Source organism: Oncorhynchus masou, chromosome 24 (genome assembly GCF_036934945.1).
Source record: "Oncorhynchus masou masou isolate Uvic2021 chromosome 24, UVic_Omas_1.1, whole genome shotgun sequence".
Lineage (NCBI taxonomy): Eukaryota > Metazoa > Chordata > Actinopteri > Salmoniformes > Salmonidae > Oncorhynchus > Oncorhynchus masou.
This window is the reverse complement of record NC_088235.1, coordinates 66,027,967-66,054,717: the sequence shown is the minus strand read 5'-3', so window position 1 is coordinate 66,054,717 and position 26,751 is coordinate 66,027,967. Positions and strand designations below refer to the sequence as shown.

Below are 26,751 nucleotides of genomic sequence, written 5' to 3'. Positions count from 1 at the left end.
AATTCCCTTGACAACCCATACGTAAAAATGTATTCACGCATGACTGTATGGTACATTTTATGAATTATATTATATTTCACTAAAACATTTTTAGGATGGCCCAACCTCTTTCCCGCTAGGGTGCATCTTCAATATTGGACCTGATCTCAACTGTCAGGACCCGGTTACGAACGGTTACGAACCTGGAATAGTCAGCAGAACCCAGAAGATGAGGCAGACACAGCAGTACTTAAGACGGTGTATTTAATAAAGTAAAAAGGAGAAGTCCTTCAATACAAAAATGGCAAATCCAAAAGGTGGTAGGAATAGCACAAAAAAGCCTCAAGAGATACTCAAAAACAAAAACAGAATTCCACAAGAGCATCCACCGGAATCGACAAGAAAACACAGAACACTAGGGCTGGGTGCTAACATACAAACACAGAGCACAGAACTGAGGGAAACTAAGGGTTTAAATACAATCAGAGGAAACGAGGCACAGGTGCAAATAATAATGGGGAACAAGGGAAAAAACATAAGGTCAAAAAGCACAATGGGGGCATCTAGTGACCAAAACCCGGAACAACCCTGGCCAAATCCTGACAGAATCCCCCCTAGGAACGGCTCCTGACGTTCCTACCAGCTCTCTCAGGGTGGAGGGCCCTGAACTGACGAATGAGGTCAGGGTCCAGGATGTCTTTGGCAGGAACCCAGGAGCGCTCCTCGGGACCGTAGCCTTCCCAGTCCACCAGATACTGCCAGGACCGCTGCACCCGGCGGGAATCCAGTATCCGATGGACGGTATAAGCCGGCTGGCCTCCAATGACACGAGGCGGAGGGGAGGTCTGTCTGCCGGGACAAGGGGAGAAAAAACAACAGGTTTTAACAATGAAATGTGAAATGTGGGATTAATCTTAAGGGATCTGGGTAAGTGTAGGCGATAAGAAACTGGGTTAACTCTCCTGGCAACCTTGAAGGGACCGATGTATTTTTGGGACAGCTTGCGAGACTCCACCCGTAGAGGTAAGTCTCTTGTGGAGAGCCAGACTCTCTGGCCGGGGCGCAGGGTAGGCCCGGGACGGCGACGTCTGTTGGCTTGTTGTTGGTACCTCTGTGAGGAACGCATAAGATTAAGACGGGTCTTCCTCCACATAAGCCGACAGCGTCTGACGAACTTCAAGGCTGAAGGCACTCTGACTTCTGCCTCCTGGTCCGGGAACAATGGAGGAGCATAGCCAAACTGACACTCGTGCGGGGACATACCAGTGGAGGAGGAGCGCAAGGTGTTGTGTGCGTATTCGGCCCAAACAATAAAGGATGACCATGTGGACGGGTTGTCACGAGTCATACATCGGAGGGTGGTTTCCAGCTCTTGATTCATCCTCTCCGTTTGGCCATTGGACTCCGGATGGTACCCTGAAGATAGACTGGCAGAAGCCCCCATGAGTTGGCAGAAGGCCTTCCAAAACCTTGAGGCGAACTGGTGACCTCTGTCAGAAACCATATCTTGAGGAATGCCGAAGACTCGGAACACATTAATTAATTACCAACTCAGCCGTTTCCTTGGCAGAAGGTAACTTAGTCAGAGGGACGAACCTGGCCGCCTTTGAAAACCTGTCGATTATGACTAGGATAGTAGTATTGCCATGGGATGGAGGAAGTCCAGTAATAAAGTCCAATGAGATATGGGACCAGGGTCTGTGGGGAACAGGTAAAGGGTGAAGGAGTCCTTGAGGGCGGAGGTGAGAAGATTTGCCCTGGCAGCACACGGGACAGGCATTGACGAAAGTGGCAACGTCTTCTCTTATGGTAGGCCACCAGAACTTACGCTAGATGAACTCCAAGGTGCGACCTACGCCCGGATGACAGGTGAGGCGAGAGGAGTGCCCCCACAGAAGGACCTGAGTCCTCACTGCCTTGGGGACAAACAACCGATTGGCAGGACCTCCTTTCGGGTCCGGTTCGCTAGCTTGAGCACGTCTCACGGTATCCTCAACTTGCCACAAGATCGGAGCCACAATCTTAGCAGCAGGAAGGACAGGCATGTCTGTGTCATCTCGAATGGCAGGAGCGTAGACTCGGGACAGGGCATCCGGTTTGAGATTCTTCGACCCGGGCCGATAGGTGAGGATAAACTGGAATCGATTGAAGAAAAGAGACCATCTAGCTTGTCTAGAGTTCAACCGCTTCGCCTGCTGGATATACTCCAGATTTTTGTGGTCCGTAAGCACTTGAAACGGGTGAGAAGCCCCCTCGAGCCAGTGTCTCCATTCCTTCAATGCCATCTTAACCGCTAGGAGTTCACGATCCCCCACATCGTAGTTCCTCTCAGTTGGGGTAAGCCGGTGTGAGAAGAAAGCGCACGGATGAAGCTTCTTGTCTTCACCCCTCTGAGACAGGACAGCTCCAACACCAACCTCTGATGCGTCTACCTCCACCACAAATGGTTCATCCGTAGTCGGTAGTATCAGGATGGGAGCAGAGAGAACGCGCTGCTTGAGTCCTTGGAAGGCCGTCTCAGCTTCTCTTCCCCACAAAAACCTTGCATTGCCACCCTTGGTTAAAGCTGAGAGAGGGCTGCCACCAAGCTGAAGTTCTTGATGAACTTGCGGTAAAAGTTTGTGAAGCCCAGGAAACGCTGAACTTCCTTAACGGATTTGGGGGTGGGCCAATCCGCTACCGCCCCTACCTTCCTGGGGTCCATTTGGACTCGACCGGGTTCCACTACAAATCCCAGGAATTGTACTCGGGATGAATGGAATTCACATTTTTCCGGCTTAACGTACAGATGGCTGTCCAGGAGGCGTTTGAGTACTTGTCTGACATGCTTAGTGTGTTCTTGAAGGGAGCTCGAAAAGATGAGGATGTCATCCAAGTAAACGAACACAAATATGTTAAGCATATCCCTAAGCACATCGTTTATGAGCGCTTGGAACACCGCTGGGGCGTTGGTCAGGCCGAAGGGCATCACCAAGTATTCATAGTGACCAGTAGGCGTGTTGAAAGCGGTCTTCCACTCGTCACCAGGTCTGATCCGCACAAGATGGTATGCGTTCCGCAGGTCAAGCTTAGTGAAAACAACTGCTTCCTGGAGCAGCTCGAAGGCTGTGGCCATAAGGGGTAGCGGGTAACGGTTACGGACGGTTATGGCATTGAGTCCCCGGTAGTCGATGCAAGGACGTAATCCACCGTCTTTCTTGGCCACAAAGAAAAACCCTGCTCCCGCCAGGGAGGTGGATGGACGCATGAGGCCTGCTTCCAGAGCGTCCTTGATGTAGGTATCCATAGCAGCTCGTTCGGGTGGAGATAGGGAAAAGATCCGACCCCTGGGGGGCAAGTGCCCGGAAACAGGTCGATGGGGCAATCGTAAGATCTATGGGGTGGTAGCATGGTGGCCCTCTGTTTGCTAAACACCAGTTTGAGGTCATGGTAACACTCGGGAACTCGGGTCAGGTCGATGGATTCTAAAGACTCGGGAGTAGAACTCGGGGAATTCTGGAAAATACAAGTAGCTTGGCACGTAGGACCCCACTGCTTTATAGTGCCCACAGACCAGTCGATGTGAGGGTTATGGCTGTGAAGCCAGGGGTATCCAAGGACGAGAGGGAACTCGGAACAGGAGATCAAATGAAAGTTCATCAATTCCTGGTGTTGTGAAACTGAAAGTCGCAAGGAGGTAGTGACATGAGTGACAAGTCCAGATCCCAAAGGGCTTCCATCCAATGTAGTGACCCTCATGGGTTCACTTAGAGGTTCAGAGGGAACGCCATTCTCCTTCGCCCAGACACCATCCATGAAGTTACCTGCGGCTCCAGAGTCTACCAAGGCTTGAAGGTGAAGCTTGTGGTTGTCCCAGGAGAGGGTGACTGGAATGAGCAGACGGGAGTTGGACGGATGGGAGGAGGTTATGTTTCCCGTTACAGTTCCCCCGGTCTGTACGGGACAGAGCGTTTCCCTGGAGCCCGGGACACGTGGAACGGAAATGGCCCGGTTTGCCGCAATATAGACAGCGTCGCTCCCTCATCCGGCGGTCTCTCTCAGCCTGGGAGATGCGTCCAATCTGCATGGGTTCCGATGGAGCCAGCGAGGATAAAGGTGGGGACTCGGAGCTGGGACTGATAGGGGATAGAGGTCTACAGTTGAGTTCTCTCTCTCTCAGACGCTGGTCAATGCGTGAGGCCAACTTGATCAGGGACTCGAGATTGTCCGGTGGTTCCCGAGTGGCCAGTTCATCTTGGATAGTGTCGGAAAGGCCTTTCAGAAAGCACACCGTGAGCGCCTCGTTGTTCCAGCCACTTGCTGCTGCCACCGTGCGGAATTGGATGGCATAGTCCGTCACGCTGCGCCAACCTTGGTGGAGAGTCAGGAGCTGTTTGGCTGAGTCAGAACCACTGCTTGGGCCTTGAAACACTCGTTTGAATTCCTCAGCAAAGGCAGAGTAGCTGGCACAGCAGGAACTATGGGCATCCCACACAGCAGTAGCCCAGGCCAGGGCTTTTTCCGACAGCAGGGTGATGATATAAGCGATCTTAGACCGGTCGGTGGGAAACGACGAGGGTTGTAGCTCAAAGGAGAGAGAACATTGGGTGAGAAACCCTTTACAAGCACTTGGATCACCTGAGAACCGTTGGGGAGGTGGAAGACGAGGTTCAGCCAGGGGGTTAACTGCCATGGGTACGTGAATCTGAGGTACTGGGACGGGAACTGTTGCCGGGGTAAGACGATCAGATATTTGCTTAATGGAAGTCAGCATCTCCGACAGAAGATGAGAATGTCTAGCCATTAAGGCCTCTTGCTGAACCAGGGCGGCTTCGTGGCGTTGGACAGTCTCCTGGTGGTGGGACAGCATGGCAAAAGGTCCTGGGAACTGGCTGCCTCTGGGTTCATTTTTGGCTCTGTGTTTCTGTCAGGACCCGGTTACGAACCTGGGTCTCCGGAGTGAGAAACAGTCACTTAACCAACTGAGCCACGAATAGTCAGCAGAACCCAGAAGATGAGGCAGACACAGCAGTACTTAAGACGGTGTATTTAATAAAGTAAAAAGGAGAAGTCCTTCAATACAAAAATGGCAAATCCAAAAGGTGGTAGGAATAGCACAAAAAAAGCCTCAAGAGATACTCAAAAACAAAAACAGAATTCCACAAGAGCATCCACCGGAATCGACAAGAAAACACAGAACACTAGGGCTGGGTGCTAACATACAAACACAGAGCACAGAACTGAGGGAAACTAAGGGTTTAAATACAATCAGGGAAAACGAGGCACAGGTGCAAATAATAATGGGGAACAAGGGAAAAAACATAAGGTCAAAAAGCACAATGGGGGCATCTAGTGACCAAAACCCGGAACAACCCTGGCCAAATCCTGACATCAACTTCCCCCATAATGTTGGTAGGACCTTTTAAAATTGGTTTAAATGTTTTGCCTACTTCTGTTTTTTTCTAATATTCCATTTTCTTGGTTTTGGTTTTCCAGGTTTTGGTTTTACCCCAGTTTTTTCACACAAAAAACAACATCATTTGATTCTTTGTGTTTCTTGCTTAAACCACATCAAGAGAGTGTCACACCCTGACCATAGTTTATTTGTGTGTTTCTATGTTTTGGTTGGTCAGGGTGTGATCTGAGTGGGCATTCTATGTTGGATGTCTTGTTTGTCTATTTCTATGTCTGGCCTGATATGGTTCTCAATCAGAGGCAGGTGTTAGTCATTGTCTCTGATTGGGAACCATATTTAGGTAGCCTGGGTTTCACTGTGTGTTTGTGGGTGATTGTTCCTGTCTCTGTGTTTGTTACACCAGATAGGGCTGTTTCGGTTTTCCACGTTTGTTGTTTTGTATTGTTCGTGTTTCATCTTCATTAAAGATGTATCTAACTAACCACGCTGCATTTTGGTCCGATCCTTGTTCCACCTCTTCGTCAGAGGAGGAGTTGGAAGAAACCCGTTACACTAAGAAATGTCGATTTTTGAGTGTACTTCAAATCAAATCAAATTTTATTTGTCACATACACATGGTTAGCAGATGTTAATGCGAGTGTAGCGAAATGCTTGTGCTTCCAGTTCCGACAATGCAGTAATAACCAACAAGTAATCTAACTAACAACTCCAAAACTAATTTCTTATACACCTGCCCTTTAATTCAGTGAGCATGCCCTGCACTGTTGTTTGGTTAGCAGATTTTCTGTAATGCAGTAAGCGCACATTGAATGTGATTCGGCCGCCAATGGAATGGGTGGAGGAAAAGGCCACTCCGTACCATTCAGACCCCCATGAAATGATACCATACAGTACATTCTACAGACCCTACTGAGTATTCACTACAATTATTTTGCTGTTGCAGAATGAGTTATTTCTCTAAGCCAATATGTATTCCATATACAGTGATTCGCATTGTCTTCATTTACTTGACAATGGAACATGTTTTAAAACAGTCATTTAATGCATGTCACTTAAATATGAACAAATATAAATCATTCTTAATGTTTAGACAATTATTTTACATATATAATGAATAGTTATTGACACTTTTCTACTATTACGTGGGGGACTTTTATTTAGATTTTGTATTTTAATCTTGTGACCCGGAAGTACTTTTTTTAGTGTTGTTGATGAGACACAGATTTTTCCACATTTTGTTACGTTGCAGCCTTATTCTAAAATTGATTAAACATTTTTCTTTTTTCAGCAATCTACAAACAATACCCCATAATGACAAGGCGAAAACAGGTTTAGACGTTTTTGCAAAATATATATTTTTTTAAACAGAATTACAGCATTATTTACATTAGTATTCAGCCCCTTGGAGTTTGCCAAAATGCTCCTAAAGACTCTCAGACCATGGGAAACAAGATTCTTTGGTCTGATGAAACCAAGATTGAACTCTTTGGCCTGAATGCCTTGTGTCACTTCTGGAGAAAACCTGGCACCATCCCTACGGTGAAGCATTGGGGCAAATGTTCACCTTCCAATAGGACAATGACCCTAAGCACACAGCCAAGACAAAGCAGGAGTGGCTTTGGGACAAGTCTGAATGTCCTTGTGTGCCCCAGCTAGAGACCGGACTTGACCCCGATCTAACATATCTGGATTGACCTGAAAATTGCTATGCAGCAATGCTCCCCATCCAACCTGACAGAGCTTAGGTGTGCCAAGATTGTAGTGCCATACCCAGGAAGACTCGCTGCTGTAATCGTTGCCAAAGGTGCTTCAACAAAGTACTGAGTAAAGGGTCTGAATACTTATGTAAAAGTGATATTTCAGTATTACATTTTTTATGAATTTGCAAAAATTTCTCAAAACCTGTTTTTGCTTTGTCATTATGTGGTATTGTGTGTAGATTGATGAGGGAAAACAACGATGAATACATTTTAGAATAAGGCTGTAACATAATTTGTTTTTGAAAAAGTCAAGGGGTCTGAATACGTTCCGTAGGCACTGTATGTGTTATGAATGACCAAAGGTGTCAGACTTTATAGTAAGTACATCATCATATGATACAAGGCATTTAAGTATGTGTTATGAATGACCGAAGGTGTCTCACTTTAAACAAAGTATTACAGGACACTGCATAGTGTCAATAAATAGGTTATTAATGTTCTGCTTATTTATGAAGGTTCCTTCATGATCTGCAGGTGGTTACTGTAGGGTGTGAGAGGTATTTGTAGGGTGTGAATGTTTTTGTTGTGTGTATGTTTGTGTACTAAGGAACATGTAACTTGGTTCCAGAAGAAAGACACTTTCAATTTCATTAGGTTGGGGGCTTTCATCAAGTGTTTCTTGTGGTAGCGTCATCCCCAGGCTATTGCACACATAGCACATATAAGCCTGTGAATATCTATCAACCAATTTGGCCTTAGTGGGAGTGACCATAGAATTCTATAGGAATGAGCTTACTGAATAAAGTATTTGTCATTGTCACTACTTAACACTACTTAACCCTTCCCACTTCTTAAAATTGGATTTTAAACCTAACCCTAACTAATGAAGTTTGATGCGTTGGTCCACCAGACCTTTTGCACATTTGGGCGGAAGTGTCTAGGAATGAGATTAGGTGTATTGTGTCTAAGATGTCATCCCTTTAGAGCGTATGCCATCCTTCAGCCCAAAATGTCACCCTTTATAAAGCACATGTTTTCATTATATGTCACATTTGTTATGTCACATTTGACATTGGTGATTGTCACACAGTTATGCCACATTTATGAACCCTTTATAAAGCATGACATATGGTTATAGATGCTTTAACACATTTATTTAGTGCTTATGAAGGCATTAGTACAGTTTTAGGAAGCCTTTAAAAGCTAAAAGTCATGTGACGCACAACCCTGTAGGTCAGGTAAAAAAGAAGCAGGGAAAGGAGGGTCAGCCTTGCACGATTTCAACCCTATTACAGAATACTATAAATGGTCTGGTCTGACCCCTACAGAAGAGTGGGAATGGTCTCATCCCTGACCCACCCCCCCCTCCCCTCCCTTCCAGGAACCAAATCTCTGTGACGACATTGGGCAAACCCATCACGGGCAGCAAGAACAACCAATCAGATGGCTGGAGCAGCGTGGATGAGGATGATGGGGCATTTGAAGCTAATGGTGAGGAGACGATGTCACCTTCCTCAGGTACAAGGCAGGGCCGCCGGTTCAAATCCCACATTTTTTTTTGAGCAAGGGCACTTAACCACTAAACTGCTCCAGGAGCTCTTGCATCATTGCTTTTTCTTTTTCAAGCACTGTTAAATGGTTGGTCTACAAAAACCTTGCTACAGGTAGCCTAGCAGTTAAGCGCCTTTGCTCTAATGTCCGCTAGTTTGAATTCCCGCGCCGACTAGTTAGCAAACTGCCGATGTGCCCTTGAGCAAGACACTTAACCCTAATTGCGCTTGTAAGTCGTTCTGGATAAGAGGGTCTGCTAAATGACTAAAATGTAAGAACTGATTCCCTCCCCTCTCTCTCCAGGCCCACCTATAGTTTCAGAAGAAGAGTTGGCCAGCCTAGCCATGATCAGTCCATCTAAAACCAGTCAATACTCTGGGCCCAGAGTGAAAGCCCTGATACAGATACTACAACATCAACTAGACCAGCAAGAACTGGTCCGAGAGTTCATGGTGTGTATACAGTTTGTGTTCCTCATACACATACGCACGCAAACACACACTAATGAAGTATGCTAACCATATCATGCACGTTGGTCTGCCTTTTCAACAGCAGAAGCAAACATTTTCAGTTGCTGTTATTTGTGTTGTTTGTTTTAGGCCTTGGAGCATCTACAGCCATTTGATAACTGTCTGGTGGGGAAAGCTCCTGAGAACCGGGAGAAGAACCTCTACCGGGACATCCTGCCCTGTAAGTTCTGTTAAACTAGTTAAACTACAGTCCCTTATACCCTGCTGTGTAGTCTGCACTAGAACTATCTAATCTGGGCTGGGGCTGGAGAGAACAGCTGCGGGCCAAATTGACACAAGACGTCTTAATGTCATCATTTTCTGGTTGTAAGATTACAACCCAGTGGTCCTTGTTGCAACCAGATGAAGAGGTATTTTTAATGACAATAACAAGACATTATGGGAAAGATGTCATATTTTGGTTGTTATCTGGTCAGATAATAGTTCAAGATAAATATTGTTTTTTTGTGGTAGCTTAAAGAGCTGAGGGATGGGGCTGGAGAAATGTAACCACTTTCAAATTCATAGACAGAGCTATGGATGCAAGGACTTTACCATCCATGAGATCAAGTGTACAGTTCTAGCCATGTTTTGAGGCTATACAGTGTTTGTTTACAATGACATTGGTTACAAACATTGCTTTTATTTTGGGTTCTGAAGGGGTAGCACAGTTGAACTAAGCTCATGAGGCATTCACAAGTTATATTCTTCAAGAGTCAATGGGTATACAGTATGTCATTAATTTAAAAGTGCAGAAATTGATGTAGCAATCGCAGGTTGCCGCTTTAAAGACATCAACAAAACGTCCTTATACAACCAGTATATAACCTGACCATAATATCGTCATTGCAACCAGTTGTGCTTGCTGGGCAGTGTTTACACAAATCTTATCCCTTATTTTATGACTTCCCATATTTAGGATATTTATTTTCTCTCACAAATGAAACATTTCTAGTCAGTATGTTTACAGTGTTGACTGATCACTATTACCTGAGAGGAAACTGCCACAGCACCCCCATATACAGCAGCTAGTGACAGGATGGAAAGAGTGTAAAAGAAGGTATACGTTTACAGGTGAACAGTGGAGCACTTGAATCCATACAACACACACACACACTGGACTACATGCAGCATGGCAATTAAATGAAACTAATCCGATTGCTGTGGTAATTTACGGCTATGTGAGTAATAGGTGAGGCAAGTCTGCTTGTCAGAGACTTCTCTCCCTCCTACAAGATGGAGACAGAAAGTTCTCCAAACATAAACAGTTTAGCACGTTAGAGGGTTTGAGAACATTATCATGGGAAAAGATCAGACCTGATCCTCAAATGCATACACACACACTAGGGCTGGGAGATATAGACAGAATATCATATAATTATATTTTGTTACGGTATTTTTTGAATAATAAAAGTTCTACATTGGCTTTATGAGTTGTGCATGACCCTAGCTTAGCAACACATACATTTTAAGTATTTTGATGGGGTTTTCGCCATTTCAATGGGGTTTTCGCCATTTCAGTGGGGCTTTCTGATTGTTTCATCACTCAAACTTCAACCAAAAGTTTATCTCATTTGAGATAATTTCCACACTGCCACATAGGTCTGCACTATATGGGCAAAAAAATCTAGGCCTTATTTTTTAAACAAATAATGCTATTTCCTTTTGACTGGTGATTTAGATCAAAACACTTGGGGGATCTGTTGAAATTATAGAAATAGAATCATTATTCTAATTCTACAGTTAGAATGTACAGTTGAAGTCGGAAGTTTACATACATCTGAGCCAACTACATTTAAACTCAGTTTTTCACAATTCCTGACATTTAATCCTAGTAAAAATCCCCTGTCTTAGGTCAGGTAGGATCACCACTTTATTTTAAGAACGTGAAATGTCAGAATAATAGTAGAGAGAATTATTTATTTCCGCTTTTATTTATTTCATCACATTCCCAGTGGGTCAGAAGTTTACATACACACAATTAGTATTTGGTCTTTAAATTGTTTAACTTGGGTCAAACGTTTTGGGTAGCCTTCCACAAGCTTCCCACAATAAGTTGGGTGAATTCTGGCCCATTCCTCCTGAAAGAGCTGGTGTAACTGAATCAGGTTTATAGGCCTCCTTGCTCGCACACTCTTTTTCAGATTTCCGCACACATTTTCTATAAGATTGAGGTCAGGGCTTTGTGATGGCCACTCCAATACCTTGTCTTTGTTGTCCTTAAGCCATTTTGCCACAACTTTGGGAGTATGCTTGGGGTCATTTTCCATTTAGAAAACCCATTTGATTTTCCCAAGATCTCAAGCAAAGAGGCACTGAGTTTGAAGATAGGCCTTGAAATACATCCACATGTCCACCTCCAATTGACTCAAATTATGTCAATTAGCCTGTCAGAAGCTTCTAAAGCCATAACATAATTTTCTGGAATTTTCCAAGCAAATAAAATCATTAAAAATCCTACAATGTGATTTTCTGTTTTTTATTTTCTCATTTTTTCTGTCATAGTTGAAGTGTTCCTATGATGAAAATTACAGGTCTCTCTCATCTTTTTAAGTGGGAGAACTTGCACAATTAGTTGCTGACTAAATACTTTTTTGCCCCACTGTATATATATATATATATATTTCTTTGTTGTTTTAAAATTTTACCCCCTTTTCATGGTATCCAATTGTTTGTAATTACTATCTTGTCTCATCGCTACAACTCCCGTACGGGCTCGGGAGAGACAAAGGTCGAAAGCCATGCGTCCTCCGAAACACAACTCAACCAAGCCGCACTGCTTCTTAACACAGCGCGCATTGAACCCAGAAGCCAGCCGCACAAATGTGTCGGAGGAAACACCATGCACCTGGCTACCTGGGTTAGCGTGCACTTCGCCCAGCCCGCCACAGGAGTCGCTGGTGCGCGATGAGACAAGGATATCCCTACCGGCCAAACCCTCCCTAATCCGAACGACACTAGGCCAATTGTGCGTTGCCCCATGAATCTCCCAGTCGCGGCCAGCTGCGACAGAGCATGGGCGAGGACCCAGAGTCTCTGGTGGCACAGCTAGCGCTGCGATGCAGTGCCCTAGACCACTGTGCCACCCGGGAGGCCGTGGATTTATATTAAGAAGCAAAGTGGAAAGCAGCATTGATGCAGACTGAAGAGTGAACGGTCAGCAAGTGATCTCATCAAAGACAGTATTCTGTGATCTCGTGGTTGAGCAACAACAACTGCGCTCCTTGAGTGAGGGGCGAGGCTTGGTGAGAGAGGGAGAAAGTTGTCACTAGTTACCACAGTCACAAAGTAATAATTATGGCTAAACGCTGCTTATTTCTACAATGTTCTTCAAATCTGATTTTAAACCTAACCTTCCCTAACCTTAACCATACTGCTAACTGCTTTGTTTTCATGAACTTTTACGATATAGCCAATATCAACATTGTGGCTGTGGTAACTATTGACAACCGAGGGACAGAGGTGACTCAAGTAGCAGAAGTAAACTATAAAAACTGAGTGGCGTATCTCATTTAAACAAAGAAACATTTTAGAAGGTAAAGTAAAAACCCAAACCCGTCTGTGCATCAATACTGGTATATAGTTAAATATGAAATACCGCCCAGGCCTAATGTACACACACACTGACACAATGGAGTGTTTACTTTTCTCACTCTGGGAGTTCTGTTTCTATCTGCTGAGAACAACTATGAAACCTTGGCCTCTGTTGAGATTTGACTGAGAGACGACAGAGAGAAGGAGGGATGTGGTAAGGAAGAGTGAGGAGTGATGGGGGATGAGGTTTTGAGTGATGAGACTCCCGATCTCCATCAGATCCCGTTGTGAGATAGACCACAACACTCTTCTCCTCCCTCCATCACTCGTCTCCTCTTTTCTCACCCTGTCTATCATGCCTCTCCTCCCACGTCATTTACTCCCCAGTGCCCTCTCTTTATTCGTTATTCTATGTTTTTTCCTCTGTTGTTTTCCTCTGTAGTATTTACTATTCCCTGGACTGAACTGTTCCTGGTAAAAACAACAGAGCATTGTTAGACTGTTGTACAGTGGAACACACTGGTCACCTCGTAAAGTGTGTGTGTGCGTGCGTGTTTGTGTGCAATATGTCTGACCTGAATGGGTTGGAAAATGCTGTTTTATTGTTCTATTTTGGAAAACTACTGAGGAATGTGTGTTTCACAGGACGTTCCATGGACAATAAATGTGGTGTTTATAAACGTAAAATGGTTTATGGGTTTGTCCTCGAGTTAACTCCTGTAATGAGGAAACATGGTTAGGGAAGATTATGAAACTGACCAGAGAGTATGTGGCATAGAAAAATAATTAGATTTTTATGATATATGATGTGTTATTATAGTAGTACACAGTGACTTTAGCGCTATAGGAGCCTTGCCTCCAGCTGTTTGCTTACAAATTCTAGGGACAATAAGGAGACCTGCGTCTTGTGACCATAGGGTACGTTTAGGTATGTACAGCAGGACCAAATCGTAAAGTTAAGTAGGAGCAAGCCCATGGAATGCTTTGTAGGTTAGCAGTAAAACCTTGAAACAGGAAGCAGGAAGCCAGTGTAGAGAGGCTAGCACTGGAGATATATGATCATATTTTTTGGTTCTCGTCAAGATTCTAGCAGGCGTGTTTAGCATTAACAGAAGTTTATTTAGTGCTTTATCTGGGTAGCCAGAAAGTAGAGCATTGCAGTAGTCTAAACTTGTCATGCATAGGTGTAATAGGTGGCAGGGAAGTCAGGCGCAGGAGAGTCAAATGGAGTGTAAAATGGAGTCTTTTAATAAAGTCCACAGAGTATGCTCCATAACACTAAATGTACATAACAAACAAACATGGGTACAAGGACCCGACGCGCACCTATACTACAAACACACTACACTGACAATAAAACATTCTCTGACAAAGACATGAGGGGAAACAGAGGGTTATATACACAACAGGTAATGAATGGGATTGAAAACAGGTGTGTGGGAAGACAAGACAAAACCAATGGAAAATGAAAAAAGGATCAATGATGGCTAGAAGACCGGTGACGTCGAACGCCGACCACCGCCCCCGAGAGGCAACGACTTCGGCAGAAGTCGTGACAGTACCCCCGACGCGCGGTTCCAGCTGCGCGTCGACACCGGCCTCGGGGACGACCCGGAGGGCGAGGTGCAGGGCGATCCGGATGGAGACGGTGGAATTCTGATAACATGGAAGGATCTAACACGTCCTCCACCGGAACCCAGCATCTCTCCTCCGGCCCGTACCCCTCCCAGTCCACGAGGTACTGAAGGCCCCTCGCCCGACATCTCGAATCCAAAATGGATCGAACAGAGTACGCCGGAACCCCCTCGATGTCTAGAGGAGGCGGAGGAACATCACGCACTTCAGCCTCCTGGAGCGGGCCAGCCACCATCGGCCTGAGGAGAGACACATGGAACGAGGGGTTAATACGGTAATGAGTGGGTAGTTGTAACCTATAGCATACCTCGTTCACTCTCCTCAGGACTTTAAACGGCCCCACAAACCACGGACCCAGCTTCCGGCAGAGCAGGCGAAGGGGCAGGTTTCGGGTCGAGAGCCAGACCCTGTCCCCTGGTGCGAACACTGGGCCTCACTGCAGCGACGGTCCTGGCAATAAGACCGCAGAAACCTACCCACATCCTGGTTAACTCTCTCCACCTGCCCATTACTCTCAGGGTGAAAACCTGAGGTAAGACTAATCGAGATCCCCAGAAGCTCCATGAACGCCTTCCAAACCCTTGATGTGAACTGGGGACCCCGATCAGACACTATATCCTCAGGCACCCCATAGTGCTGGAAAACGTGTGTAAACAGGGCCTCTGCAGTTTGTAAGGCCGTAGGGAGACCGGGCAAAGGGAGGACGACGACAGGACTTAAAAAAACGATCCACAACGGCCAGGATCGTGGTGTAACCCTGTGAAGGTGGAAGATCAGTAAAAAAAAAATCCAACAACAGGTGCGACCACGGCCGTTGAGGAACGGGTAGAGGTTGTAGCTTACCTCTGGGCAGGTGTCTAGGAGCCTTGCACTGGGCGCACACCGAGCAGGAAGAAACATAAATCCTCACGTCCTTAGCTAAAGTGGGCCACCAGTATCTCCCGTCAAGACAGCACATCGTCCGACCTATCCCAGGATGACCAGAGGGTGACGTGTGAGCCCAATATATCAATCGGTCACGGACAGCAGACGGAACGTACAGACGACCAGCTGGACACTCAGGGGGAGAAGGCTCTGCACGTGACGCCCGCTCAATGTCTGCGTCCAGCTCCCACACTACAGGCGCCACCAGACACGAAGCTGGGAGTATGGGAGTGGGATCCATGGACCGCTCCTCTGTGTCATACAGCCGAGACAATGCGTCTGCCTTAACGTTCTGGGAGCCTGATCTGTAAGAAAGAGTAAACACAAAACGAGTGAAAAACATGGCCCACCTTGCCTGGCGAGGACTCAATCTCTTTGCCTGCCGGATATACTCCAGATTGTGGTGGTCAGTCCAGATGAGAAAAGGGTGTTTAGCCCCCTCAAGCCAATGCCTCCACACCTTCTACGACAGCTAACAGCTCTCGGTTCCCCACATCATAGTTTCGCTCCGCCGGGCTGAGCTTCTTCGAAAAGAAGGCAGAGGGGCAAAGCTTCAGTGGCGTACCCGAACACTGAGAGAGCACTGCTCCTATCCCAGCTTCGGATGCGTCCACCTCCACTATGAATGGCAAAGAGGGATCCGGATCAGCCAGCACCACCACCGAGGTAAACAGAGTCTTCAGGTGCTCAAAAGCCCTGTTCGCCTCAGCCGACCACTGCAAGCGCACCGGGCCCCCCTTTAGCAGTGAGGTAATGGGAGCTGCCACCTGACCAAAACCCCGGATAAACCTCCGGTAGTAATTGGAAAACCCCAAAAAACGCTGCAACTCCTTTACCGTGGTTGGAGTCGGCCAATTACGCACAGCTGTAATGCGGTCGCTCTCCATCTCCACTCCTGAAGTGGATATCCAATGCCCTAGGAAGGAGATGGATTGTTGGAAAAACAAGCATTTCTCAGCCTTGACATATAGATCATGCTCCAACAGGCGACCAAGCACCCTGCGCACCAGGGACACATGCTCGGCGCGTGTAGCAGAGTATATCAGAATATCATCGATATACACCACTACACCCTGCCCGTGCAGGTCCCTGAAGATCTCATCTACAAATGATTGGAAAACTGATGGAGCATTCATCAACCCATATGGCATGACCAGGTACTCATAATGACCTGAGGTGGTGCTAAATGTCGTCTTCCACTCATCACCCTTCTTAATACGCACAAGATTGTACACACTCCTGAGATCCAATTTTGTGAAAAAACGTGCCCCGTGCATTAACTCAATAATCGTATTGATCAGAGGTAGTGGGTAACTATATTTCACTGTGATTTTATTAAGACCTCGATAATCAACGCACGGGCGTAAACCGCCATCCTTTTTTTCACAAAAAGAAACTCGAAGAGACAGGTGAAATGGATGGCTGAATGAACCCCTGATGCAGGGATTCAGAGACATATGTCTCCATAGCCTCCGTCTCCGCTTGCGACAGGGGATACACGTGACTCTTGGGATATGCAGCGTCTACCAGGAGATCTATCGCACAATCCCCCCGTCGATGGGGTGGTAATTGAGTCGCCTTCTTTTTACAGAAGGCGAGAGCCAAATCGGCATATTCGGGGGGAATGCGCACGGTGGAGACCTGGTCTGGACTTTCCACCGTAGTAGCACCAACGGAAACCCCTAAACACCTACCTGAGCATTCTCGCGACCACCCCGTGAGAGCCCTCTGTGGCCAAGAAACAGTGGCGTTATGACAAACTAACCAGGGTAGGCCTAGCACCACAGAATACACAGGAGAATCAATAAGGAAAAGACTAATCTTCTCCTTGTGACCCTCCAGCGTTATCATACACAAAGGTGCGGTTACCTCCCTGATAAACCCTGACCCTAATGGGCGGCTATCTAAGGCATGAATAGGGAAAGGCATATCCACAGGAACAATAGGGATCCCTAAACTATGAGCTAGACTTTTATTAATGAAATTCCCAGCCGCACCTGAATCTACTAGCACCTTATACTGGGAATGCAGTGAAAAATCAGGAAAAGAGACCGTGAAACATTAGTGCAACAGAGGGCTCTGGATGAGAATGGTGCCTACTCACCTGGGGTGACGCCAGAATGCCCTGCCTGCCCTCTCTATTCCCAGAGGAACCAACCCGGCACCGACCAGCAGTCTGCTCTCTGCGACCTTGAATGGTGCTCGAGCGGGAACCCCCTCCGGTCTCCCTGCGCACCATCCCTCCCAATTCCATAGGTTCGGGAGAGAGGGTGCGGGAGGATGGAACAACCAGACCCCGATCTAGACGTCCACGAGTAGCCAGAATGTTGTCCAGCTTGATGGACATGTCCACCAGCTGGTCGAAGGTAAGGGTGGTGTCTCTACATGCCAGACTACACCGGTAATGGTCGATCAGGGCCCTGTCGCTCCATCCAGCGCCGGCAGCCAAGGTCCTAAACTCCAAAGAAAAATCCTGTGGACTCCTCCTCTCCTGCCTCAGATGATAGAGAAGCTCACCCGCTGCTTTGCCTTCAGGTGGGTGATCGAATACTATCCGGAATTGGCGGGTGAACTCCTCAAAATGGTCCAGCGCCGCATCCTCCCTACTACACACAGCGCTGGCCCATTCCAGGGCTTTCCCGGTGAGGCATGAGACGAGGGCGTGACTCACGGTCAGATGGTACTGGGGAGGCCGTGGCTAGATACAAGTTCAGTTTAAGGAGGAAACCCTGGCAGCCGGCAGTATCTCCGTTGTATCCCGTAGGTAGAGATAAATGGATCTTTGATTCCGGAGAGGAAAAAACGTTGACAGGAGATTCCGGTTGTGGTGGTGGTGGCGCTGGAGAAACTCCCTGTCTCTCCCAGCGATCCATTTTCATGACAATGTGATCCATGACAGAGGTGATAACGTCAAGCTCCCTCGCTTGTTCTTGAACGTGTTCCTCCAGGTCCATGAGCATAGTGTCCTCTCCTGCTGACTTCATATTTGGTCAGAGATTCTGTCATGCATAGATGTAATAGGGGGCAGGGAAGTCAGGCGCAGGAGAGTCAAATGGAGTGTAAAATGGAGTCTTTTAATAAAGTCCACGGAGTATGCTCCATAACACTAAATGTACATAACAAACAAACATGGGTACAAGGACCCGACTCGCACCTATACAACAAACACACTACACTGACTATAAAACAATCTCTGACAAAGACATGAGGGGAAACAGAGGGTTATATACACAACAGGTAATGAATGGGATTGAAAACAGGTGTGTGGGAAGACAAGACAAAACCAATGGAAAAGACCGGTGACGTCGAACGCCGAGCACCGCCCGAACAAGGAGAGGCAACGACTTCTGGTAGAAGTCGTGACAAAACTGGAAGTGACAAAAGCATGGATGAAATTTTCTGCATAATTTTTGGACAAAAAGTTAGATTTTTGCAATGTTATGTTTATCTAAAAAAAGCTGTCTTGATGTTCCTCAAACGAGAGATCAGGGTCCAGAGTAACGCCGAGGTACTTCACAGTTTTAGTTGATACGACTGTACAACCATCAAGATTAATTGTCAGATCCAACAGAAGATCTCTTTGTTTTTATGGACCTAGAACTAGCAACTGTGTTTTGTCTGAGTTTAAAAGTAAAACATTTGCCGCCCTCCACTTCCTTATGTCTGAAACACAGGCTTCCAGGGAGGGCAATTTTGGGACTTCACCATGTTTCATCGAAATGTACAGCTGTGTATCGTCCACATAGCAATGAAAGTTAACATTATGTTTCCCGAATTACATAACCAAGAGGTAAAATATATAGTGGAAAAAAAATAGTGGTCCTAAAACTGAAATGTACAGTTGATTTGTCAGAGGACAAACCATCCACAGAGACAAACTGATATCTTTCCAACAGATAAGATCTAAACCTACATCTACATTGTCCATGTAGACCAATTTGGGTTTCCAATCTCTCCAAAAGAATGTGGATATCGATGGTATCAAAAGCAGCACTAAGGTCTAGGTGCACAAGGACAGATGCAGAGCCTTTGTCTGACGCCATTAAAAGGTATTTTACCACCTTCATGAGTGCAGTCTCAGGCTATGATGGGGTATGAAACCAGACTGAAGCGTTTCGTATACATTTGTTTTCAGGAAGGCAGTGAGTTGCTGTGCAACAGCTTTTTTTTTTAATTGAGAGGAATGGGAGATTTGATATAGGCCAATAGTTTTTATATTTTCTGGTTCAAGAGAGGCTTTATTACTGCAACTTTTAGTGAGTTTGGTACACATCCGGTGGATAGGGTGTCGTTTATTATGTTCAACATAGGAGGGCCAAGCACAGGAAGCAGCTCTTTCAGTAGTCTCGTTGGAATAGGGTCCAGTATGCAGCTTGAAGGTTTATGGTCCGTTACTATTTTCATCAACGTGTCAAGAGATATAGTATTGAAAAACCTGAGTGTCTCCCTTGATAGTAGGTCCTGGTAGTGTTGTGCAGACTGCAAATGAGCTTTGGAGAAATACACAGATTTAAAGAGGAGTCTGTAATTTGCTTTCTTATGATCATGAGCTTTTCGTCAAAGAAAGAATACTTATTTTCCACCATAATTTGCAAATTAATTAATTAAAAATCCTACAATGTGATTTTCTGGATTTTTTTTCTCATTTTGTCTATCATAGTTGAAGTGTACCTATGATGGAAATTACAGGCCTCTCATCTTTTTAAGTGGGAGAACTTGCACATTTGGTGGTTGACTAAATACTTTTTTGCCTCACTGTAACTAACTTTCTCTGCCCCTCTCTAACCCCTCTCTCGCTCTCTCTTCCCATTCTCTAGATGATAAGGCGCGTGTTCTAGTGGGTGATAACCAGGACTATATTAACGGCAGTTATATCCGTATGGAGGTTGGCAGTGAGGAGTTATTCTATATCTCCTGCCACGGTCCTCTGCCCTCCACCGTGCCTGACTTCTGGCAGATGGTCTGGGAGAACAGGTCTGTGGTGATTACTGTGTTGTGAAAAGTGTTTACATACAGTACATGACATCAGTGCACACACAAGTGTTTTGACAGAAAACATTTTCCAGTAGAAAATCTGCATTTATTATTCCATGTTTATTAGTCCATGTAGTCCCTCCCTGTTTCAGTCTGTTTTCTTCTATTTGATGCCTCTATACTGGTGTGTCAGTGCTGACCTCTAACTAAAATCTTATAGCATATAATTGAACAGGACAAAGTTGTTAACAACCCTCCTCCCCCACTTCCCAGGTCTGATGTGATAGCCATGATGACCCAGGATGTGGAGAGAGGCAGGGTGAAGTGTCACCGCTACTGGCCAAAGAAGGTTAGCTGTCCCCTGGACATGGGACGCTTCCATCTCAGCTTGGAGAACCAGCAGATCCAGGAATACTTCCACATCAAGATCATCCGCATGGTGGAGAAAGAGGTGAGGGGGAGAGAGGGATGACAGAAAGAGAACACAGCTCAAATACGATCTACTCATAGATGTGACGGAGAGAAGATAGTAGAAGCTGAAATATGTAAAGCATGAATAGCATGAGTATAATGTGCTAATTTTGTATCTACTAAATCCAATGTAAGCGGTTTTGAAGGATGCACAATCTCTCTCATTTCAATTAAGTCGTCAATAAGCCACTGTCATCTCTTAGAGGGTTCGTTCAGGCCCTGGTTTTTGTTATGTTAAAATGCATTTGTACAAATATTATAATTTGACATTTTATTGATTTATCAGTTGATTGATATCTGTTCCCTCCTGTTCCAGTCTGGTAAGACCCACTTTGTCCGTCACCTGAAGTTTACCCGTTGGCCTGATCACGGTGTGCCGCAGTGTTCAGAGCAGCTGGTCAGGTTTATCCGTTACCTCCGAGCGGTCCACCATAAAGGACCTGTCACTGTACACTGTAGTGCTGGAATAGGACAAACAGGAGTACTGATCTGCACCGATGTCATACTGAGTCTCATAGAATACGATCTCCCGGTAAGTTGAAGCACACGTGCTCACCAATGATGTAAACGCTAGATTACTGATACTATGTTTTGGCAATGAGAGATTTTGAATCCCCCGTCCACCATATTGGTACTCCTCAGAAGGAGCCATTCCGCCATCGGATTGAATGGAATTCTACAGTATTTCAATTAAATGTTTCAAGGGCATGTTTCAAGGACATGTACACTGTATTTAAATATTTAAGTATTTATTGTTGTAGTGGGGACAGTAACATTAGTACTCTCTACAAATTGTATTTTAAAGGGGCAATCCATAGTTGACACAATAAAAGCTGAAGGATGGGCCAGGGGAAATGTAACCAATCTCAAATTGATAAACAGAGCTATGTTCTTACTAGTTACTGATTTTAGGCACTGATAAACAACATGTAGCTTGTTCTTTATTGACAATATTTTGACCACTTTCTGATGAATAAGTGTTCTCAGAAATCAGTCCGTACTGACAGCATGTTTCTAAGCAATGCTGTGTCAGCTGTCTACACTGTCTACTTTAAATGGAAATTGTTTTTCTTCAGAAATAATGCACAAAACACCTTAGCTAGATGTAAAATTGTGCGACTAAAACCTCTGTAAAAATGTCAAATTTTCTTCCTGATTCATCAAAGATTAATTCTGAAAAAAGTAGTAGTGGCAATGTTGTTGCTATGGTGACTCAAGATGGACAAAGAACAACAAATGTCAGGGTACGATATAGCGAACATAACACACCCACATCGAAGACGCAAATCTTGTTTTGAGCAGCAGAAAAACCCAGACAATATCGGTTAGTTCAGACGCTCTTCAATCTGCAATTGAAACATTAACAAAGTGTTTCCCCGCCACTGTTTCGATAAACATCTGAGGTATGGGGCTGGTAAATTGTAACCACTCTCATATTCATAGACTGAGCTATGGATGCAACGCCTGACCAAAATTTTTGTTGTTAATCATGTTTTGATGCTTTACAGTGTGTTTACATTCACTTTGTTTACAAACATTGGACTAAAATGCTACTGAACAAAAATGTAAAATGCTACATGCAACAATTTCAAGATTTTACCAAGTTACAGTTCATATAAGGAAATCAGTCAATTGAAATAAATGAATTTGGCCCTAATCTATGGATTTCACATGGCATGAGCACAGGCATGGGTGGGCCTGGGAGGGCATAGGCCCACCCACTGGGGAGCCAGACCCAACCACTGGGGAGCCAGGCCCAGCGAAGAAGCCGGATGTGGAGGTCCTGGGCTGGCATGGTTGCACATGGTCTGCGGTTTTTAGGTTGGAGGCTTATGGTATAGAATTGAACATTCAGTTTTAGGGCAGCTCTGGTGGACATTTGTGCAGTCTGCATGCCAATTGCATGCTCCCTCAAAACATAGGGATATGCTGTGTGACAAAACTGCATATTTAGTGGCCTTACTGTCCACAGCACAAGGTGCACCTGTGTAATGAACGTGCTGTTTAATCAGCTTTTTGATATGCCACACCTGTCAGGCGGATGGATTATCTTGGCAAAGAGTAATGCTCACTAACAGGGATATAAACTCATTTCTGCAACATAATCCTTTTGTGCATATGAAAAATGTCTGGGATCTTTTATTTCAGCTCATGAAACATGGGACCAACACTTTACATGTTGTGTTTATCAAATCTAATTTTGTTTGTCACATGCGCCAAATACAACATGTAGACCTTACAGTGAAATGCTTACTTACAAGCAATGCAGTTCAAGAAATAAAGTTACGAAGATATTTACTAAATAAACTAAAGTCAATTTAAAAAACAAAAAAATCAAAGTAACACAAGAAAATTACATAACAATAACAAGGCTATATACATATACAGTGGGGCAAAAAAGCTTTTTTTCAGCAACCAATTGTGCAAGTTCTCCCACTTAAAAAGATGAGAGGCCTGTAATTCTCATCATAGGTACACTTCAACTATGACAGACAAAGTGAGAGAGAAAAATTCAGAAAATCACATTGTAGGATTTTTTATTTGCAAAATATGGTGGAAAATAAGTATGGTAGGATCGCGTAACTGGGCAGCTCGCGGCTGGGTTTCCCTTTGTAGTCCATAATATTTTTCAAGCCCTGCCACATCTGACGAGCATCAGAGCTGGTGTGGTAGAATTCAATCTTAGTCCTGTATTGATGCTTTGTCTGAGGGTGTTAAGGCTTTCTATGTGCGAAGGAAAGTCGGACCAAAAATCGGCGTGTAGATTACGATCCATGTTTAATAAACAAACGTGAACACGAATCAATACAAAAACAACAAACACAATGAACGTAACGAAAACCGAAACAGCCTATACTGGTGTAAATAAACACAGAACAGGGACATCAGGACAATAAGGACAATCACCCACGAAACACTCAAAGAATATGGCTGCCTAAATATGGTTCCCAATCAGAAACAACGATAAACACCTGCCTCTGATTAAGAACCACTTCAGACAGCTATAGACTTATCTAGAACACCCCACTAAGCTACAATCCCAATACAAAACACACCAAATACAAAAACACATGCCACACCCTGGCCTGACCAAATAAATGAAGAAAAACACAAAATACTTAGACCAGGGCGTGACAGATGGAATAGCAGGATTTCTTCTAAGCGTCCAGATTAGTGTCCAGCTCCTTGAAAATCGGCAGCTCTAGCCTTTAGCTCAGTGCGGATGTTGCCTGTAATCCATGGTTTCTGGTTGGGAAATGTACGTACGGCCACTTTGGGGACGACGTCATCGATGCACTTATTGATGAAGCTGGTGACTACGGTGTTATACTCCTCAATTCCATTGCCTGAATCCCAGAACATATTCCAGTCTGTGCTAGCAAAACAGTCCTATAGCGTAGCATCTGCGTCATCCGACCACGTCTTAAGTGACCACAGTCAGCATTTGAGCTGGCCACACTGTTTTGTCACAGAAACATTTTACACAAACAGTCTTCACAACTTTATGTTCTCAGTGTGAGCAGTTTATTTTTGGATGGAATGTTCAGACATTCAAAGAAATAGCAACAGCAAAACACAATTCTCGTCCAAACCTAAAAAAATGTAGGCTACATGAGTCCTAGCGCTAACTGAGGAGAGAGTGAGCTAATCTGAGTGGTCATATTTAGCTAACTCTCAGCTGACAGAAACCATACTATAAATTAACAAATAGCAATTACTATTTACAATTCATTACATCATGGGTGAACTCAACAGTGATTAAACACTTTACAAAATAAACACGTTGAAAATAAACAAGACTTCATTGCATTGCACACACTATCCAACTGCCGCGCCAACCAAGAGCTACCTTTCAGAGAGCCGGAATAGCTATCTTTATTTCCTCCTACCTTACTGCTGATGTGCTCTAAAAGTGTCAGCGCAGGGTTTCGCCACATCACAAACCATTTTCTGATAATGATTTACAGATACGTGTGGCACGTTCCGTCAGTCAATCACGTAACCTCTTGACACTCACTCAGAGCCTTTCAGTATTGTTGTTTAAGTATGTAGCTAGTGGGTTAAACAGTAGCACTAGCAATGTCAATCAAAAGGCGATAACTCACAAATGTGGAATTTCTGGCAATTAAAAAAAAAGTCTGAGTATGAAAGTGAGAAATCAGATTGTGACAGTGACAGTGAGAAGCTAACCCCCAACCTTTTGGCCATTGAGAACCCTGCATCTGAAGACCCTGGCCCACCAAGACCCTGGCCCACCAAGTCCCAGGTCCCTCTGAAGATGCTGGTGGTGATGGAGGCAGACCAACAATGGATGGGGTACGGGAGGTCTGCGGTAGCTGCAAAGCCACCAGCCATTTCACCCGTCTTGGCCCTGCTGTTGACTTTGATGAGTCCCAGTCTGGAATGCAAAGCCTGGAGTGCTCCAAGCTGTTTCTGACAGACAAGCTGGTCAGAGACATAGTGGGGGAGACCAATCGCTATGCTTTGGAATTATAGGAGAAGAGAAAGCCTGGAATGAGGGGGAAGCTCACTAAATGAGTGACATCCACAATTAGTGAAATGACTACCTTTCTGGTAACAGTCCTTCTCTTTGGGAATAGTGAAGCACAAATCCACTTTCTTTTCCCAAGACCTCTTCCTAGTTATGCTGCGATGCATGCATTTCGTCAACAATGCTACTGCCCACCCACAGTGCCTTTGACTTTTTCCATATTTTGTTATGTTACAGCCTTTTTCTAAAATTGATTAAATCCTCAGCAATCTACATACAATACCCCATAATGAGAAAGCCTAAACAGGTTTTTAGACATTTTTACAAATAAAATAAAACAAACAGAAATACCCATTGTTATGAGATTCGAAATTGAGCTCAAGTTTCTACAACTTGATTGGAGTCCACCTGTGGTAAATTCAATGAATTTCAATTTATTTAGAAAGCCACACACCTGTCTATATAAGGACCCACAGTTGACAGTGCATGTCAGAGCAAAAACCAAGCCTTGAGGTCAAAGGAATTGTCTGTAGAGCTCAGAGACAGGATTCTGTTGAGGCACAGATCTGGGGAAGGTTTCCAAAAAATGTCTGCAGCACTGAAGGTCCCCAAGAACACAGAGGCCGCATCATTCCTAAATGGAAGAAGTTTGAAACAACAAAGAATCTTCCTAGAACTGTCCGACCGGCCAAACTGAGCAATCGGGGGAGAAGGGCCTTTGTCAGAAAGGTGACCAAGAACCCGATGGTCACTCTAACAGAGCTCTAGAGTTCCTCAGTGGGCACGGGAGAACCTTCCAGAAGGACAACCATCTCTGCAGCACTCCACCAATCAGACCTTTATGGTACGACAAAAGCAACTACTCAGTAAAAGGCACATGACATCCTAAAGACTCTCAGACCATGAGAAACCAGATTCTCTGGTCTGATGAAAACAATATTGAACTCTTTGGCCTGAATGCCTAGCGTCACTTCTGGAGGAAACCTGACACCATCCCTACTGTGAAGCATGGTGGTGGCAGCAACATGCTGTGGGCATGTTTTTCAGCGGCAGGGACTGGTAAACTAGTCAGGATCGAGGCAAAGATGAACGGAGCAAAGTACAGAGAGATCCTTGATGAAAACCTGATCCAGAGCGCTCAGGACCTAAGACTGGGGTGAAGTTTCACCTTCCAACAAGACAATGACCCAAAGCACACAGCCAAGACAATGCAGGAGTGGCTTTGAGACAAGTCTCTGAATTTCCTTGAGTGGCCCAGCCAGAGTCCGGACTTGAACTCGATCAAACATCTCCGGAGATGTCACGTTCGTTGGAATGAATATCGGACCAATGCGTAGTGGATGTGGAGTTCCACATGATTTATTATTTATTAGTGCTATGTGCACTAACTGAAAACAAGATCCCAAAACACACAGGTGGAAAAAAGATTACTTAAGGATGATCCCCAATTAGAGACAACGATAGCCAGCTGCCTCTAATTGGGAATCATACCAAAACACCAACATAAAAAAAATAGAACCCTGCGTAGAAAATATAAACTAGACTAAACCCCTAGTCACGCCCTGACCTACTCTACCATAGAAAATA

General features: G+C 45.0%; 1 protein-coding gene across 1 annotated transcript in view; it reads left to right on the top strand.

Moving 5' to 3' along the window:
- LOC135511419 (tyrosine-protein phosphatase non-receptor type 13-like) overlaps window positions 1-26,751 on the top strand; it is a 133,198-nt gene that overhangs the window by 92,621 nt on the left and 13,826 nt on the right. Inside the window, exons 41-46 of the mRNA XM_064932932.1 lie at window positions 8,456-8,592; window positions 8,929-9,077; window positions 9,225-9,315; window positions 20,045-20,201; window positions 20,475-20,652; window positions 20,989-21,204. Of these exons, the coding sequence (XP_064789004.1) occupies window positions 8,456-8,592; window positions 8,929-9,077; window positions 9,225-9,315; window positions 20,045-20,201; window positions 20,475-20,652; window positions 20,989-21,204 (928 nt within the window). The remainder of the gene's footprint in view (window positions 1-8,455; window positions 8,593-8,928; window positions 9,078-9,224; window positions 9,316-20,044; window positions 20,202-20,474; window positions 20,653-20,988; window positions 21,205-26,751) is intronic.